At 43.1% G+C, this 17,038-nt stretch overlaps 3 protein-coding genes across 15 annotated transcripts; 2 read left to right on the top strand and 1 right to left on the bottom strand.

The window, feature by feature from the left end:
- The first annotated feature begins 162 nt into the window (after window positions 1-162).
- Window positions 163-2,362, top strand: LOC127769932 (pentatricopeptide repeat-containing protein At5g66631). The gene has a single exon (XM_052295595.1). The coding sequence runs from the start codon at window positions 275-277 to the stop codon at window positions 2,159-2,161; it is 1,887 nt and encodes a 628-aa protein (XP_052151555.1). The 5' UTR covers window positions 163-274; the 3' UTR covers window positions 2,162-2,362.
- A 494-nt stretch (window positions 2,363-2,856) lies between these two features.
- LOC127760837 (uncharacterized) lies at window positions 2,857-11,546 on the top strand. Of its 13 annotated transcripts, none has more exons than XM_052285144.1 (21): window positions 2,857-3,196; window positions 3,277-3,351; window positions 3,571-3,593; window positions 3,695-3,870; window positions 4,386-4,490; window positions 4,762-4,774; window positions 4,865-4,998; window positions 5,480-5,575; window positions 5,942-5,996; window positions 6,476-6,560; window positions 7,247-7,448; window positions 7,554-7,713; window positions 7,820-7,857; window positions 8,263-8,344; window positions 8,414-8,518; window positions 8,633-8,658; window positions 8,800-9,958; window positions 10,049-10,155; window positions 10,239-10,390; window positions 10,693-10,753; window positions 11,400-11,546. In XM_052285144.1, exons 2-20 carry the CDS (start codon window positions 3,310-3,312, stop codon window positions 10,747-10,749), a joined length of 2,817 nt encoding a protein of 938 aa, XP_052141104.1. In that variant the 5' UTR covers window positions 2,857-3,196; window positions 3,277-3,309; the 3' UTR covers window positions 10,750-10,753; window positions 11,400-11,546. The 13 variants fall into 13 exon arrangements, with proteins under 13 accessions (XP_052141104.1, XP_052141103.1, XP_052141106.1 ...); XM_052285143.1 differs by having other exon boundaries at window positions 11,403-11,544; XM_052285146.1 differs by lacking the exon at window positions 11,400-11,546 and having other exon boundaries at window positions 3,576-3,593; window positions 10,693-11,046.
- Window positions 11,547-11,710: 164 nt separating this feature from the next.
- LOC127760842 (uncharacterized) lies at window positions 11,711-12,974 on the bottom strand. Its single transcript, XM_052285162.1, has 3 exons — window positions 12,255-12,974; window positions 12,001-12,141; window positions 11,711-11,922 (listed from the first exon to the last, which is right to left on the bottom strand). Exons 1-3 carry the CDS (start codon window positions 12,582-12,584, stop codon window positions 11,770-11,772), a joined length of 624 nt encoding a protein of 207 aa, XP_052141122.1. The 5' UTR covers window positions 12,585-12,974; the 3' UTR covers window positions 11,711-11,769.
- Between the last annotated feature and the right edge of the window lie 4,064 nt (window positions 12,975-17,038).

Raw genomic sequence — 17,038 nt, 5'->3', positions numbered from 1 at the left:
CTTTAGGTAAACCGAAGACTACTCATAAGTCATAATCGGTCTAAATTTAGGAGTAAAGTTTATGCATCATAAACGAATTGAACTGCCCATAATCATTTATAAATTTAAACTTCTTGAAGTGTCCACAAATTAATTCTGAACCATCTGTGTTTGTTCTTCTTTTGCATGAGACGCTCTGATGCCTAAAAGTCTAAAAATCCTCCTTGACAAGGTCAGTGTCCACGTCCCTCGCCGCCGCCACGCTCTCTCGTCTGCCTGAACACGCTCGCCGGCGATGTCCCGCCCGCCCCCCTCCGCCGCCCGCGTGGCCCTCTACCTCCGCCGCGCCCGCCTCATCGACTCGCTCCGCCTCCGCCTCCGCTCCCCTTCCTCCCCGCCGCCGCCACCGCCACCCGACGACCCCGTCGTCGCGCTCCACGCCATCCGCGCCGCCCCGACGCCGGCGTCGGCGATCTCCGTCTTCCGCGCCCTCCCGCCGCCCCAGCCGCTCCCACTCTTCCAGGCCCTCGCGTCCCGCCTCGCCGCCTTCGCCGCGCTCCCCGACCTCCGCTCCCACCTCGCCTCATTCCCCTTGCCCCCGCCGCCTCTCGCGCGCCTCCGCCTCCTCGCCGCCGCGGGCGACCACGCCTCCGCGCTCGACGCCTTCGCCTCCGTCCCGGCCAAGCCGCACCGCCCCGCCGAGGCGCACAACCTCCTCATGGGGCTCCACGTCCGCGCGGCCGACCATGCCGCCGCCGTGGGGGCCTTCCGCGCCATGGTCCGCGAGGGCGCGCTCCCGAACGCCCGCACCTACACCGTCGTCATCGAGCACCTCGCCTCCGCGGGGTTCGTGGACCAGGCGGTCGAGGTGTTCCGCCTCCTCCCGTCGCTGCGCGCGCGGCGGACCACCCGGCAGTACAACGTGCTCGCCGAGGCGCTCGCGTCGGCGGGGAAGTTCGACCAGCTCCGGTGGCTCGTCCGCGAGATGGTCGCCGTCGACGGCGTCATGCCCGGTCCGCAAATGCGCGCCGCCATCGCCGCCATGAGGGAAGCGGGACACGCGGAGGGCACGGAGGATTTCGTCGAGGAGCTTTCACCCAACGAAAGAATCGGTTACGCCGTGGACGACGTCGACGGCGAGGGAGATAGCGACGACGAGGAGGAGGAGGGCGACGACGACGATGGCGTGGACGGTCGTGACAAGGGCAGAGGCAGAGCGACACTGAAGCCATGGCTGGACCCGCGCGAGCTCGCGAGGGCGCTGGAAGGGTGGGAGCCGAGGGAGGTGGCCGAGCTGGAGGCCGCCGGGATCGTGTGGACGCCGCGGCTGGTGTGCAAGCTGCTGCGCGCGTTCAAGAAGGCGGAGATGGCGTGGGAGTTCTTCTGCTGGGTGGCGTGCCGCCCCGGCGGCTACGCGCACGACCGGCACACGGTGGCGAGGATGGTCGCCATCCTCGCCCGCGCCGGCCACGTCGAGCTGGTGGAACGCCTGCTGGGCAAGGTGCGGGCCGACGGCATCGTCCTCCCGTTCGCCACCGTGCGGCTGGTCGTCGACTTCTACGGCCTCTCCAAGAAGGCCGACGCGGCGATCAGGGTGTTCCGGGAAGCCGACTCCATCTGCGGCGCCGTGTCGAGGCCCAACCTGGCGCTCTTGTGCTCGTCGCTGCTGCGGACGCTGGCTAAATGCCGGAGAGCGGCGGACGCCATGGAGCTCCTCGAGGAGATGATGTCGCGCGGCGTCCTCCCCGACCTGCAGACGTTCTCCGGCCTGATGGAGCACCTCGCCGGCGCCGGCGAGCTCAAGGGCGTGCACCGGCTGCTCGGGCTGGTGCGGCAGTGCGAGCTGCAGCCCGACGGGTACATGTACAGCGTGCTGATCAAGGCCTACTGCAAGAAGGAGCGCGCCGCGCTCGCGCTGAAGCTGTTCGACGAAATGCGTGGCGCCGGGGTCGCCCCCGACGCGCCCACCAAGGCGCTGCTGGTGAAGAGCCTGTGGAGGGAGGGGAAGCTCCGGGAGGCGGCGCAGGTGGAGGAGAGGTGCGAGGAGGCGGCCGGCGACGGCCTCCCGGAGGCGTCGCCGGGGCACGTGTGGACGGCGAGCGCCGCCGACCTGAAGAAGGTCTCCGACATCTACTACGGCTGCTTCACTCAGCCTGCAGCACAGACAGTCAGTACTCCATAGATGATTCCCTTTGGTATCAAGATAGCAAAATGGCCATGTCAATCTGATTGTTCATGACAAACGGGAATTAAACTGATTTTGATTTTGCGAGAATCCAAACTGCTTTCTACAAAATTGTTGCAAACTGACAAAGCAGCAGAGTATCAGGCAAATCGGAGGAATGTATGGCCTGGTTTAGTTCCCCAATTTTTTTCTCTAAAAACGTCACATTAAATCTTTGAACATATGTGTGAAGCATTAAATATAGATAAAAATAAAAACTAATTGCACAGTTTGCAGAGAAATCGCGAGACGAAATCTTTTGAGACTAATTAGTCCATGATTAGCCATAAGTGCTGCAGTAACCCACATGTGTTAATGACGGCTTAATTAGGCTCAAAAGATTCGTCTCACGGTTTTCAGTCGAGTTATGAAATTAGTTTTTTCATTTGTGTCCGAAAATCTCTTCCAATATCGAGTTAAACATCCAACGTGATACCCAAAAGTTTTCTTTGCGCCAACCAAATTATTATAAACACACCCTATATATGGTAGTATAATATAGGCTTCGCAGATCGGATTTTTGGATGGTTTGGGGCCCAGTACAGGAGGAGGCCCAAATACTCCACGGCCCAGCAGCCCAGCGTCTCCTCTTCTGTGATTTGCTCATTTCGTTCCCCAAACAGGGCGCCCCAGTGTAGCGCGTCACCGTCGTTTGGAGAAAAAAAATTTGCGAATCCAATTTCGAATTTCAATTTGCGCGTCGCCGTCGTCTCCGCTTCTCCTAATTTCGAATTCCAATTTCCAAGCAATCCATCGCCTCCACCTCCTCCACCGCCTCCGCCTCCGCCTCCACCGATCGAGGCCGCCGTAGCTTCTCGATCCGCGGGGAGCTCGAGCTCCAGCACCTCGGCGGGCGGCGGCCACCGGAATTGCCGCGGAATCCGCGCGCGTCGCCAGTCGCCGCGGCCTCCCCGTCACCTCTAACCCCTCCCGCCGCTGCCGTCCCCTTCTCCGCAGCTTCGGGAGCCGCCGCGGCGCTCTCTCATCTCGTCGGTGCGTGGACCGCGGCCCGCGGCTTCACCCACCTCTTCCTGAAACTTCACGCGCTTACACTCATCGTGCCCATTTCGCAGCCGCGAGGTTAGATTGCTCGTCGTTTGTTCACTATGCTGCAATGGATGGGTGGTTCGCGGAGGAAGGTGTATGCCGTGAGTACCCCAGATCTCCCTCCCTCCATCTCTCTCTGTTGTGCTTCCTCGCAATTAGTTTGGGCTTGGTTTCCATCATTTTTTACTGAAACAGTGAAACGGTTGGCGTGTAAATCATCAGAGCAATCGCTGCATTTAGCACTATTTGTCGTGACAAACTAACATTTGGTCACGTTTGGGCGTCTGTGTTATGCATGTTTGTTCCTGAATTGGGAGCAGTCCAGGAAATCAACGCAGAGCAGGTAACTTAGTTTCGATGGCGCCATCAAGTTATGTTGTTCTGCTAGTTAACATCCTTATGTTGATAGAACAATTTGTGCTACTCTTGAACAATGCTCCGTAGGCAGAGGCAGTACTTTGAGCAAAAGAAAAGGCAACAGCAGAGTCCAGGAGTACAGAGCCAGGTTGATGTATCAGGCACTGGCAGTCAAGCTTATCATGATCAGGCTCCTCGATCGCTTGATGTTATAAACCTGAACAATCTGGCAACCCCAATTAGTCATAGCAGTGGCCCTGAAAGTGAGTTTCTCTATATGTTTTGCGGTGTTATACTGGTAGTAGTGAACTTGTTCTACATGCATTTTCTGCACCTTATATTTCCTGTTCTTCCGGGGCACTTTCTGGATATGTTTTTATCAGGTAGGTTGACCAATGGCACTCTTGTTCAAGTGTAACGGAAGGTTAAGAGCTTTGGAAAATCTGGGGCAGACAAATAATGATTGTGATTTTTCTGCAAGATTACAATTTGAAACATAGTTGTCTGAAGAAGAAAAAACTTAGAACACATTGCTGTTGTACTAACTTATGACAATTGGTGATGGTTTCCTGGAAACCCAAGACATAAAACCATCATCAGAATTAATTTGACAGATGGACTGTATCGTGCACTTTCTGTGCATTTTGTTTTGGTTAGAGTGGGCTTTTGTGGAGTAGTCTCTTTTCATTAGTGTAGCATGGTTTTATCCTAAAACTGAATGCATGTCCTTTTATCCTCCAGTTGTATGTTACATTAATTGTTGTTACTGTTATCTCAGCTGTAGATAATGTTGTTCCACCACTGGATTGCACTCTTTTAAGTGCTTCTCCTATAGAGGGACTAAAGAAGATCACTTCTGCGTGCAGCAATCTGAAGGAACCATGTAAGGGTTCAACCTTCTTTATATGATTCAAAGGAATTCATCACAACGTTCTTGTTTTGTTTTATGACATGGTATTTCAATATACTAACATTGACATGGTCATATCCATCCACAAAGTTCAGAACTTCAGTAGTTCTATTTTTTTAATGTTTCTCTCTTGAATGCGCAGCTACCTAAAGAAGAATGAGATATGATATTATTTCTGAAGCATGTAATGTGCATTTTAGATAAAATTCAGTAATTCATGTACTGATTTGTTGCTACTGTGCAGATTCTCAGCCAAGGTCAGTATCTCCATGCAGTATGATAAGTGCACACCTGGTTAATCGATCTAGTTTTGTACTTTTGTGAGATGTCATCTTGTGCGTTGGCAGATTGTCATCATCCTCTGACCATCAAGATGGTGCAGCTTCTGCTAACCCATACAAGGAACCGCTTGGTTGCAAAATACCCCCACCAAAAAGCAACAGTGTCAAGAAACAAAATCCAAATGTGGAACTCAATAATGGTATTTTCCTTCCCTACTATCAACCGGTTATTTATAATAGAGCTACTTGTTCAAGTATATGAATTGCAAATATGCTTTAAAAAAATGGGAAGTACTCCCTCCATTTCATAATGTAAGTTCTTCTAGCATTGCCCATATCCATATAGATGTTAATGAATCTAAATATATATGTGTGTCTAGATTCATTAACATCTATATGAATGTGGGCAATGCTAGAATGTCTTACATTATGAAACGGAAGAAGTATGTGCATTGTAAATATGGCATAAAAGGGGAACAATCATCGATGGCATGTATTGGCCTTAACGAGAACGCTTAGTCTGTTCAGGAAATATTTCTTGCAACCAAAGGTAAAATTATTTGCATGAAACATTGATGTAAAAGTAAAATTTATCAACACGTAACTTGTATAAATGAGATTGATGCACTTGTTATATATTATTCGAAGTTTGATTTAATGAACTATTGCATTTCCTTGCAGAAATTTCACTTTTTGATTTGGTCAGTGATGAGGGACCAAATAATAAATCTACTGCACGACCTGCCCGTGAAGCTCATGTTTCATTTTCTGTTAAAGGTGCATGTTCCAAGAACATTGAATGCATAATCATCATTTCATCTATTATTGTTGTATGTAATTTTGATCTTGCTGGCTTGTATATTTGGTGGGGATATTTTACTTCTTTGCACTGTTGATTCATGCTGAGGATATTTTCACCGAAACAACATTATTCTATTAAGATTTGTTTTATTCAGGTTTTATTGGTCACATATAGTTCTTGCAACTTGTGATATTGTAAACATGATTCTGTTAGAAATTTGCTATTGAATTGGTTGCACGTGTGGCTGTCATGAAGTCATTATCATTGAGTCCATTGCCTTTGCCTTCAATAATAGTATACACAAATGGTTCATTAGACATATTTTTATGCTTCTTTTTCAGGCCTTGGCCATGTCAAGATGGAAACACCTCCTCAATCACCAAGATCCACCAAAAGGTTGAATGATAAACTTATATTACTAATCAATCTGTGTTAGTTTTTGCATGTTGCTTGGTGAACAATAGTTTGATAGTTCTCTAAAATAAAGTATCCAGGGGATCATAAGGTATCCAGGTGAACATAGTTTGGTGAACAATAGTTTTTGAATGTTCTGCATTATTCTGCTTACCTCATGGAAAACTTCTCTTGCGGTAAACAAATTTATCTTGAGAATCTAGTTTGTTTTACTGAATTCAAATTCATTGACAAGCAGTGCCAATAAAAACCTGTCCATGAAGCTTACAAGAACAAATGATTGGTCCAGTTAGGGTAGGTTTTGGGTTCAAAATGATCCAGTTTGCTCACCTTGCTTCTATAGGCTATAGCTAAGATAAGCAAGAGAGCTACAAGGTTCCATTGCCTCGCACATGAATGTTCATGTTCATGACTGAACTTTTCACAATACATCCCTATCTTTAATTACTTTGATTTTGTAGGACTTTGCCTTTGCCTCCCAAGGTCATGCGGTACACACAGAAGAAAGCTAGAAGGTATATTCCCTTTGATGCGACAAAGCAATTGGTGAGAATTTCAGCTGCCTTACTCTTATCCTGTCTTTTTTTTTCTTGAACGAGGCATGAGAGCTGCTTGTCATTTCATTAAGGAGGAGAAAATGAAGTGCACAGGACAGGAAGGTGTCCTGATCCAAATTATTCTGTCTTTGAAATCAGATCTAAATGCTGATACCATGTTACTAACCTTGGAAATCTGAGCAGTATGATTGTCTCATAGGAATAATAGCAATATATAGAGTTCTTATGGGCCTTAATTATACGGGCATTGATATGCTTAACAATAGTTTTTATGGGCCTACAATATACTGGCATTGATATACTTAACATATAGTAACATGGTAAGCACAAAGAATATGAAAGCAGTTGGTATAAAACATTGATAATGCAATTTCGGGGGCTTTGTTGGACTGGTTACCTAGCTTACCTACATTGAGAATTTGTGACTCTTTTCATCTATTATTATGTACAGTCTTACAGAAGAATTCTGTAACTTATTATTCTATCAATAAAGAAATAAAGAATCCATTTAAGAAAATGTTTCCCTTGTACAGCTTGTATGATATATGTTCTCCCTTAGATATTTAGATTACTTGGTTGAGTAATAACATTTTTTTCTCACCAAATTAGATGTATTAATGGAACCTGCTATTTCTAATTAAAATTGTAAACACTCATTCCAAGTCGTTCTTGCAGGATTCTATAATAAATGATATCAACGTGCTGAAAGAGCGAAAATTTTCAGAAAAGAGGACTTGTCCTTTAGATGAATCAGGCTATGAAAGAAGCAAACAGTCTAACTGTTATTTTCCACATTCATTTGAGAACCACAATAATAAATTCTTTCCTGAGGATGAAGACATGTTTTGTGAACCAAAAGCTGAAGAATGTTGGCGATGTAAGTAAATGATGTGCCATCTTATTACTAAGTTTTTCCACTTGAGTTGTGTAACCTAATTGCACCATCCATGATGCACGTTTCTACCTTTTCTACTCTTAACAGCAAAGCATGGTAGGTTGGATGACAATTTAACTGATGAAAATTCTGAGAGATTGTGGAAGATGGAACCATTTAATTCAGAGGATCGTTTTCCTACTCCAATAGTGGAACAGTTTGATACACGTGATTATGGTTTTAAAGATAGATACTCTCCAGAACAAAGGTTGCTTGTTCACATATATTTGGGTTTGACTAATAAGTTATTTTTTTTCTCGAAAAGACTAATAAGTTCTCATAGACCAAATAATAATTATCTTTCTTTTTTGCAGAACTTCAACAAGAACTAACACAAGATATGAGACATCAGGTTAGAATTATCTATGTTTATGTTAACCATGTGCCGATACACAAGCCGTAATCTTATGTTGTTGTTACTAAACTATGCAAATTGATTTCTAACCTGGCTATGAATATATAATTGACTAATACGATGATCCAAGTATTATCATTATCTGCTCTTGAGAAGTAAGAGAACATTGGTTATCTGAAACAGCTACCTGTGTAGCTTGACAAGCTGGAGGATTTGGTTCTACGTTATGATTTACCTGTTATTAATTCATCAGCTATGTCAGTCATCTAGCATGTTTAATGTGCAATTGAAAAACGCTCGATTTTGACCCTGGGTCTTCCTCGCGGAATGTTTGCATTGTATACTTTTTTTACTTTTCTGACTATTTAGAATTCCATGCTTCTAAATTTACTTTTGTTGAAGGAATTACAGCAACACATGACCTCTTTTCTGATCAATCGATGATGGACAATGGCAACGATACAGTACTTTTTGACTGGGAAAGGTGAGCATAGTAGTGAGTACTGCAAATTATATCCATTCAAAAGTCTGATGTTGCTATTTTTCTGGATAGGCACCCACCAATTAAGAAAAAATCCAACTTAAACAGCACATTTGGTCCTTCTGCTTGGTCTTTCGATATGGTAGACGATTCAGAGAAAAGGAGAAGTCCACGGAGGTATTAAGAGAATTAACTTAAACTTTTTAACTTAGTGGGATCAATGTGTGTTCTAATGTTATAAAAGAGTTAGCGGGATTTGTTGTTCTGACCTTCCCAAACTATTCTTTACAGCGAAGAATCATGCTCATCAGCTGCAGGTCAGTGACTTTTGCCTTTTACTTTTGTTCCTTTTCTCCAACAAAGAACCTTTACATTAATGATCAGTGTGTTCTCCAGTAAACTAGGGTGTTCTGCTTCTGCATGTAGCATTTATCTTGTTTTATTTTGTCAATTCAAAGTAATGAAGGATGGATCCTGCAAGAAACCATCACTGTCGGTAAAATGTGAAGAGAATAAAATGAATGAGAAGGATGACTTCCACATAAGCTTTGATAACTTAGATATTCCAAAAATGGATGCACATCTTGATGGAGTTTCACTATTCGACAATCTGGAAGAGCACCACAAAAGAACAGATGATCAGAATAATCTTGAAGCTGGATATTGGTCAGACAAGGCTACAGAGAAACAGAGAACTCGAGAACCAAGTTGTCGTTTATCACTTAAGGAGAAGTTTTCCAATTGGGGTTCTACTTCTCCTACTACCCATCGGAAGGGTCGAACTGGATTAAGTAACCCATCAAGTTGCACTGTGTTGCATGAGGATAAGCCTTTCAATTCTGCATCAGAAATGAGCACGTATCAAACTGCAGGGTCAAGTTCACCTGAAAGGAGGCCAGCTTCAAAAGTTTCTCCTGTGTTTCATAGACCTGACAATGCCATTTTTGATGATGACATTCACCTACAGAGTTCTGTTTCAGATATATTTGGCGATAGAATTGAATTTTCAAAACCAAACTGTTCCATGGGTCTTCAGAGTGACATTGATATGAGTACTTTCTTGGCAGAGAAGGTTGACAAACGGAAAGAAGATAATTTTGATACCTCCAAGAACCAAAATGCAGACATGTTTCTTCCAAACAAATCTGTGAGTTCTGTTAGACAGAATGTAGGTGGTCAACACAGGTCATGTGCTCAGCAGCCTGGCAAGGATTCATTACTCCAAGGTTTCAGTCCTGGTATTGATTTTCAGGATTCCAGACTAAATTCATTTTGGGAGGATGGCCTTGCTGATAATGGCACTTTTCAGGGAGATATTGAACTGACCGATCTGTTAACAAGAAAAAATAGTGACAAGAATGAAGACAGAATTGAGAAGCTCTCGAAGCCAGAAACAAAAATGTTGACAGAAACACCTCAAGCATATCCAGATCACAGAAATGAGATGAGAGAAACTGAAACCTGTTCTGATGGATCAGAAGTGACTAATCCTCCTGGAGTGCAGAAGCAAACATCAGTAGCGACACAAGTTCCTGCAAACTTGGGTTGTCTTCAGGAAACCTCAAGAGAAATGCTCAAGGTTCATGCTCATACTGAATGTGTAAAAAGGGAAAAGATGTAAGTAAATGTGTCCTTGAAATATCTTCCTTTTCTATGCTGCCATCTATTTTATGTATTTTAAAGAGGCTCTTTTCATTCTATTGCCAGAGAATATCCCTGTGTTGATTTCAGTACTCCATTGCATTTGAGGAACAAGATTCCTGATGCTGATCATTCCAAAAGCAATTTTATGTTCCATTCACCTTTCGTTGGAGGTTCGTTGTCCACTCTATCAGTACCCCAACTTTCACTCTGTACCCCTTCTCTTCTTTTTTGTCTTATGTTTTCTGATCTCTAGAGGAGGTGGGGATTGAGAAGAAGATAATAGCAAGTGTGTCACCGAACAACAGTGATGTTCAGTATAAAGTTATGCTTGAACATCGTGTTCTCCGAAGGCTTTGTGTTCAAAAGATAGTGGTTGATACACCAATCAAGAACAAGCTAGACAAGGTAATGTTGAACAGCTAAGTTGCAACCCATAATGCCATATCATTCTCTCTTTTCTTAAAATCATGCCAAGATGGTTCTATCTGGCCATGTTATTGGGCCAAATTGCATGTGCCCTGTGGGTTCTTCTTTTATGTTATGTGAGAAAGTGCACAAAGATATTATGCTGATGTGCAACTTTAATTGATTCACTATCAATGTGGCAATGCATGCCAAACGTCATTATCACATATAGCATTTTACAAATGTTGTGGTCTGCTTTTCCCCAGCAGATTGATTCGTTTCTCATATGCCATTTTACACAGGATAATCACTTCAGGATGATGGAGGATGGGTATCATGTCCTTTCAAAAAGTGTTTAAACAGGTAAGCAACAGGAATGCAGCATGTCTTATTGTAAGATCTTGTGTTGAAGTGAGAGGTGACTCGAGTCATTGGGTGTGATTCGTGAAGTTAGAATGAAATGGGATACAGTATGTTAAGCATTCGCCCACATTGCCTGCTACGATCTGTTACCTAAGTGATTATTAGGGGGAAATGATTCCAGTGTTTTTGTCTTCAAAATTTGCGTGCTACTATGTGTTAACTAGCTGTGTATTGTTGCCTCCCTTCCTATGTACATACTCCCTCCGTTTCGTTTTATTTCACATCGTTGACTTTTTAGCACATGTTTGACCGTTCGTCTTATTCAAGAACTTTTGTGAAATATGTAAAACTATACGTATGCTTAAAAGCATATTTAACAATGAATCAAATGATAGGAAAAAAATTAATAATTATTTAATTTTTTTTGAATAAGACGAGCGGTCAAACATGTGCTAAAAAGTCAATGGTGTCAAATAAAACGAAACGGAGGGAGTATTTCATATGCCTCTTTTGGTCAAGTGTTCTCTCGTGCCCTTTTGGGATTTTGATCATGGCAGATCGATAGTAGTTATGGCTTTTAGGATTTTGAACTAAAATTGAAGGTTTATTTGATACCCCATCATTAACCTATTGAACTACTGAACAGCAGCAAGGTTCTCCAAAGCAAACTGAAGAAAAGTCTTCCGAAGCCTGAACCTTAGCATTTCAGCCATTCCCACGGGCTGATTGTGCTCTTTTCTTCATTTTTTGGTTGTGTGTACGGTGTACCGAAGAGGCAAAACACACGGCTGACTACCTGACTCTCATTGTCCGCACTGCAAAACAGAAACTCAGATGACACTGAAGATGACAATACCACTTTGTTTGGTCCCTGAATGTATGCTTATTATATAATCATATGAACCTAAGTTAAATTAGTTTGCATGTAAACATCAACCCTTCCTACTTCCTAGCTGAGAATTTCTTTCCACAATTCAATGTGATCCAGCCACTAGGTGAATGGATCCAGCGAATTTCTACCAGTTGAGGAGCCGGTTCAAGCTGATCTTCATGAGCCACGCGTAGAGGCGAGGCTCCAACTCCAACAACCTGGCAATCTTCTTCGCAACCAAGAATCTCCATGACTTGCTGTGACCAACCGGTTCGTAGTATCCTCTCCCATACCCATTCTGCAAGATACAGCATATGCACAATTCACACCAATTCTGAGAGAAAATGCAGCGGAAGTGCACGATTCGGTAATGTACCATGGCTCGAACCGCCGCGGTGGAAGCCATCACGACGGCGAGCGCGGCGACGAGGTACAGCGCCGCCGTCGCCGTCGTCCTCGCCGGCCATCTCCTTCCGCCATGAGCCGGCCACGCCATTGTTGCTCGGTTCCGCCATAGCTAACACACACGCAAAGACCCAAATCAAAAACAAGAAATCAAATCAAGAATGGGGTACTAAAGTAAGTTAGAAACGCTACTTGATCCAAACCCAAGAGAGATTATTGGATCACCTGAGAGGCGGCGGTGGCGCGCGCCGGCGGCGGCGGCTTCTTGCGGCGCCAGATGGAGGGGAAGCGCGCCAGCTTGCTCCTGAGGAAGCGGAAGATCCTGCAGGCGCGCGGGTTCTTCTCCGGCGGTGCGCGGCCGCACCGGGAGGTGACGGCGAGGCGGAGGCCGCGGCGGAGGCGGACGAGGAGGGAGAGGCGCTCGCCGCCGCGGCCCCACCCGGGGAGGACGACGTTCTCCGCGGCGGCGCGGAGATCCAGCCAGCCGCGGTGCCTCAGGCGCACGGTGATCGACCACGCCGGCCGCCCCGGCGGCGGCGGCGGCGGCGGCGCCATCTGGTGGTGGTTCGCGCCGCGGCCGCGGCGGCGCTTGCCTTTTTCTGATTTTGTTTTTCTTTTCCCTCTTTTGCGCCCCACTCGCCTTCTTTGCGCTGTGAGATGAAGCAACGGTCGAGTGATGAATATGGGCGCTTCGCTCCACCGTCCGATCTGGATCGCGAGGATTGGTGTTCCTCTTTTACCGTCCGATCTAAAGCTGATTTCTACCAATGTTCCACAAACTGCTCGTTTTGTTGAATTGGGAAGGAAGTTTGTGAATTCAACAAAATTTATCTCCTTGGACCTCACATTTTGAAAAAGAAAAGGTGGAAAAAGCACGCAATAATAATGAAAAACGAAATTGTCCCATAATAATACTATTCTAATCGTAAATATTTCATATATATCGTAAGGTTCGATCAATCTTTTAAAATTATAATAATTAATAATTTATCAAATACTTAATTTAGAAAATTGATATAATCCTACATAAATTTACCTACAAAGCACCATCATAACATGACAAATTTGTTTTAGCATTTGAAAAATATTGATAGTTAGAATTTTAAAACTTTAGTTAGATCTTGTTATAAAAGTCAAATATTTGTAATCAAGGTTGTCAGTATCTCGATTCTTATCCTTGTATCTTACAATACTAAGATACTGCTAAGCTGAAATGATACCGATTCCAGTATATTTTAATTTTCATAATATCTTGATCTTACTATTCATTTCTACATTATCCTATGAAATCTTAGATAGTATCCCAATTCTACGATCCTACGATCATACCAAATATTATTTAAAATAAGGTGGATTTGAAATAATGTAAATAATATGCTCATATTTACATAAAAACCAATTAAATTTACAAAAATCAATACTACATGCTTTAGTTTATACAACGTATTACATATTTTATATACAAACATGTACTTTCTAAAATCCGATAGTATTCTGATCCTATGTTAATATCCCGATATCAAAACGATTATATTTGTATCTCGATACTAATTACCTTGTTTGTAACCGAGTGGAGTATTAATTTAATTTGCTCCTTCAATTTAGATTGTCTATACCCCAAAGATATGCTGCCCTGTTGTTAACGAGTTTATGAACCCAAAAAAACACTTTCATATACTGGTACAGTAGCATGCAATGGTCCCTGTCTTCACTACTGAAAAACACAAGTCATGGACCATGTTTTTCTTTCTTTACATGCCAAGCAGGACAAGAAAGTAGGAGAACGTTTGCAATGGGGCATCAATACCAGTATGTTTGTGAGATGATATGCCATTAATTGATAGTTGATGGTGATGCAAATGAAGCTCACTAATCAATTCTTTGTAATGACATTTCAACAGAAAACCACCCATGCATGGTCACGTAGATCTATCAAACACAAACTGTCGGCAGCCATAGAAAGAAAAAAACAAAACACTACCGAACTCCGACGTTTGGATACTTGGATCCATGTCTGAATCCACCGAAATAACATCACTTCTTTTCCACACTTGTTTGATACACGGTTGGCCGGAGTCAACTGATACACATGACCCCTTTGATTATTTCCTCCAGCTGGCTGCCCCTTCCTTCCTTCTTTCCCTACTTTCTTAGAACATGATGCATGGTGAGTAGGGATAAAAAGGATACATAAACGGACGAAAACTATTTTCTATCGTTTCCGTCTTTTTTTTCATAATCGAAACCCCGGATAAGAAAACAAGTATCGAATATCATTGAAACCGAAAATGGAGCGAATACAAACCAACGCGGATACGATAACAAAAGTTTATTGGAATACAAAAACCCCTTAAACCGAGCTTCAAACTTTGTCAGTCCAATTATTGTTTCAAGTCTCAATACATCACAAAATACAATCAACTAGGATGCTAACTTGAACTGAGCTGGGCTATTATTATAGTATATGGACAATGGTATAGGCCTTTGTAACTCCGGAAATTTCGAGTTCCGACCGAAACTGCCTTATCATATTCATTTTCGTCTTCGAAAAAAATACCGACTCATATGCGTCTTCTGACTTCTGAGTAGTAAAAATATTATTTTCACAATAAACGGTACATACATTCTACTATTCTAGGCTATGTTTGCCATGGTAATTAACGTCCTTCCTTTTTATGTCGTACGGTAACAAAGAGCTTTGGAGTTGAAAAGAATGTGTTAAGCATAAAGCACCTGACTTTGCATATTGATGTCTGGATGGTCCCTGTGTCTGCAGGCCTCATGGCAAGCACACCTCCCTTCGTCTCATTCTGTTGCTAGGTAGTAGCAGCAGTAATGGAGGATTGGACCAGCGGCTGCTCTTGCTCCTCCATGATTTGCTCTAAGCAACAACCTTACATGTCAAGAGCTAGTTTATCATAATCAATTCAGTACTGTTCCTACCTAATCCTAGGGTTCCTTACATGCTTTCTTTGCATCTTATTAGTTGCACGGACAGTGTAAACACAAGGCAAAAGGAAAAGGAAAGCACATGTTGGATCTTATGTAGGTGTAGCATAGTACACTGAATTTTGTTAGGATCCACCGATGTTCACATCATTGTCCTCCATGAGACTGAGACTATGAGAGGTGCTTCTATGCTCGGTCCTATGTGAATTCTACATATTTTAGGAGCAATTATATGCTTCGTTTATACCATATTTATGACATTAGTATATATAACTACGAATTCTATAAATTCTGGGTCGGTCTGTTTGAGCTTTGGTTATAAGCCACAGTCAGTTTTGAATTTTAGAATCTTGTAACTTATTTATTAACCATTTGGACTGATTTAAAGAATCATGGAGCAATCATACACGCCCGAAAGTGAAATTCAGGTGAAACTGAAAGTTGCAACATGCCTAGCTGCCTAGCTACAGTGGAGGGCAAGAGTGTGCAACATCAATGGCGTCGGTGTCAGCCTCCATGCGAAGCTATGGGCTCCCAAATAGGCTTTTGGACTTTGGGAGGTGACTGCCCGGTGGGCCCGGACCTGACCCATTCCATCGCCACAAGAGGTGGAGGCCATCCAACCCCAACAAACAACTTGGCATTAAGCCGTACTATTAATTTATAAATTATTAATCAAGTATTTTTAATCCCAAGATTTTTTTTATAAGAGAGACAATGGCAAGCCACCTAACCAACCCATGCTGCAGCGGTGGCGCCTCTCCCTTTCCATCTTCTTCTCCTCCTCAGGCCTTATCCACCCAGGCCTAACTGACAATGGAGAAGAAGAAAAAAAAAGATCTTGTTTTGCAAGCAAGTCCAGGAGAGAAATTAGGAAGATGATAGTGTCATTTGTGCAATCCTGTCCTCCCAAAAGTTCGTATTTTCTTTTTCTTTATTTATTGTTTCATGCTGCCATTGTTTACTGTTTATGTGTGGTTTATTGTTTTTGGGTTGTCACGTTCTTTTAATAGTATGTTTTGTTTGAGATTCAGTCAATTTTGCATGGTACGTAGTTGTTTTTTTAGTTATTGATACAAGCAATAACTAAATAAAGAAGTCACTAGTTGACATGATAGCTGTAATCCTCTGTTGTCATGGAAGACAAGGTCTTAATTATCACCGACTCTTCACATCAACTCATTGACTAAGCTCAAGTCCTAGTACATCATGTAATTTGTGACAGAAAAATAAATAAACAAGATTGCGTGCATCTGATACGATACGTCGTAATCCCTGTTTGGAACGGTGGAATTTTTAATCAAATTCTCCGTGAAATTGAATTGTCAAAAACGTTGCATACGTATTTAAGATTACTGTAAAACTAGTGTTACAACTGTGATTTGTTTTACTAATTTTTTTTACGATTTTCTTGTAGTTGAAATCCTAAACTTGTCGTGGGGTTCGTATTTACGGCTAAAATTATGCTTTCAGTGTTAGACGACATATCCATTAACAACAAGATATTTGTGATAATTTTATCAATTATATATAGGTCTAATTTTTCAGAGATAGATAAGATTTTGTTGCAAGTGCCTACATCTCTGTACTATGTTTCTTGGGGAAAAAAATCAGTGGAGCTAGTCTAACACTCAAACTTTGGTACTACCAGTGTACCATCTCTACTATAAGCACCAGTATCCCTTGATCACATCGACAAATGACAACTGACTACTCCAGTATACTCCGTACGGAAGCATGTACATGAAGATTCCCTCAAGCATTGAAAGATTCCGATGCAATTAGCTGTCATATAATTTCGAGTACTATTAAATTTCTACGCTACTTTGAACCCTAGGCACTGTACATGGGAGGAAGAAAAATTGGATACAAGGACACCCTCCTGTTTGCTCCATAAAATCATTGCACCGACAAAAAACGCAAGGTTTCACAAGGCGACAGATTATGTTGACTAGATGCAGTAAAAAGTAATTTTTTTCGTAGGCATTAGCTATAGTTTAACCTAGAGATTTGGGTCAGTAATTTTATTTCACCATTAGTCAAACTGATAAGGGATTTGT

The sequence above is a fragment of the Oryza glaberrima genome, chromosome 1 (genome assembly GCF_000147395.1).
Source record: "Oryza glaberrima chromosome 1, OglaRS2, whole genome shotgun sequence".
In the NCBI taxonomy this organism is placed as follows: Eukaryota; Viridiplantae; Streptophyta; class Magnoliopsida; order Poales; family Poaceae; genus Oryza; species Oryza glaberrima.
Note: the sequence above shows the minus strand (reverse complement) of the source record. Positions and strands in the feature narration are given on the sequence as shown.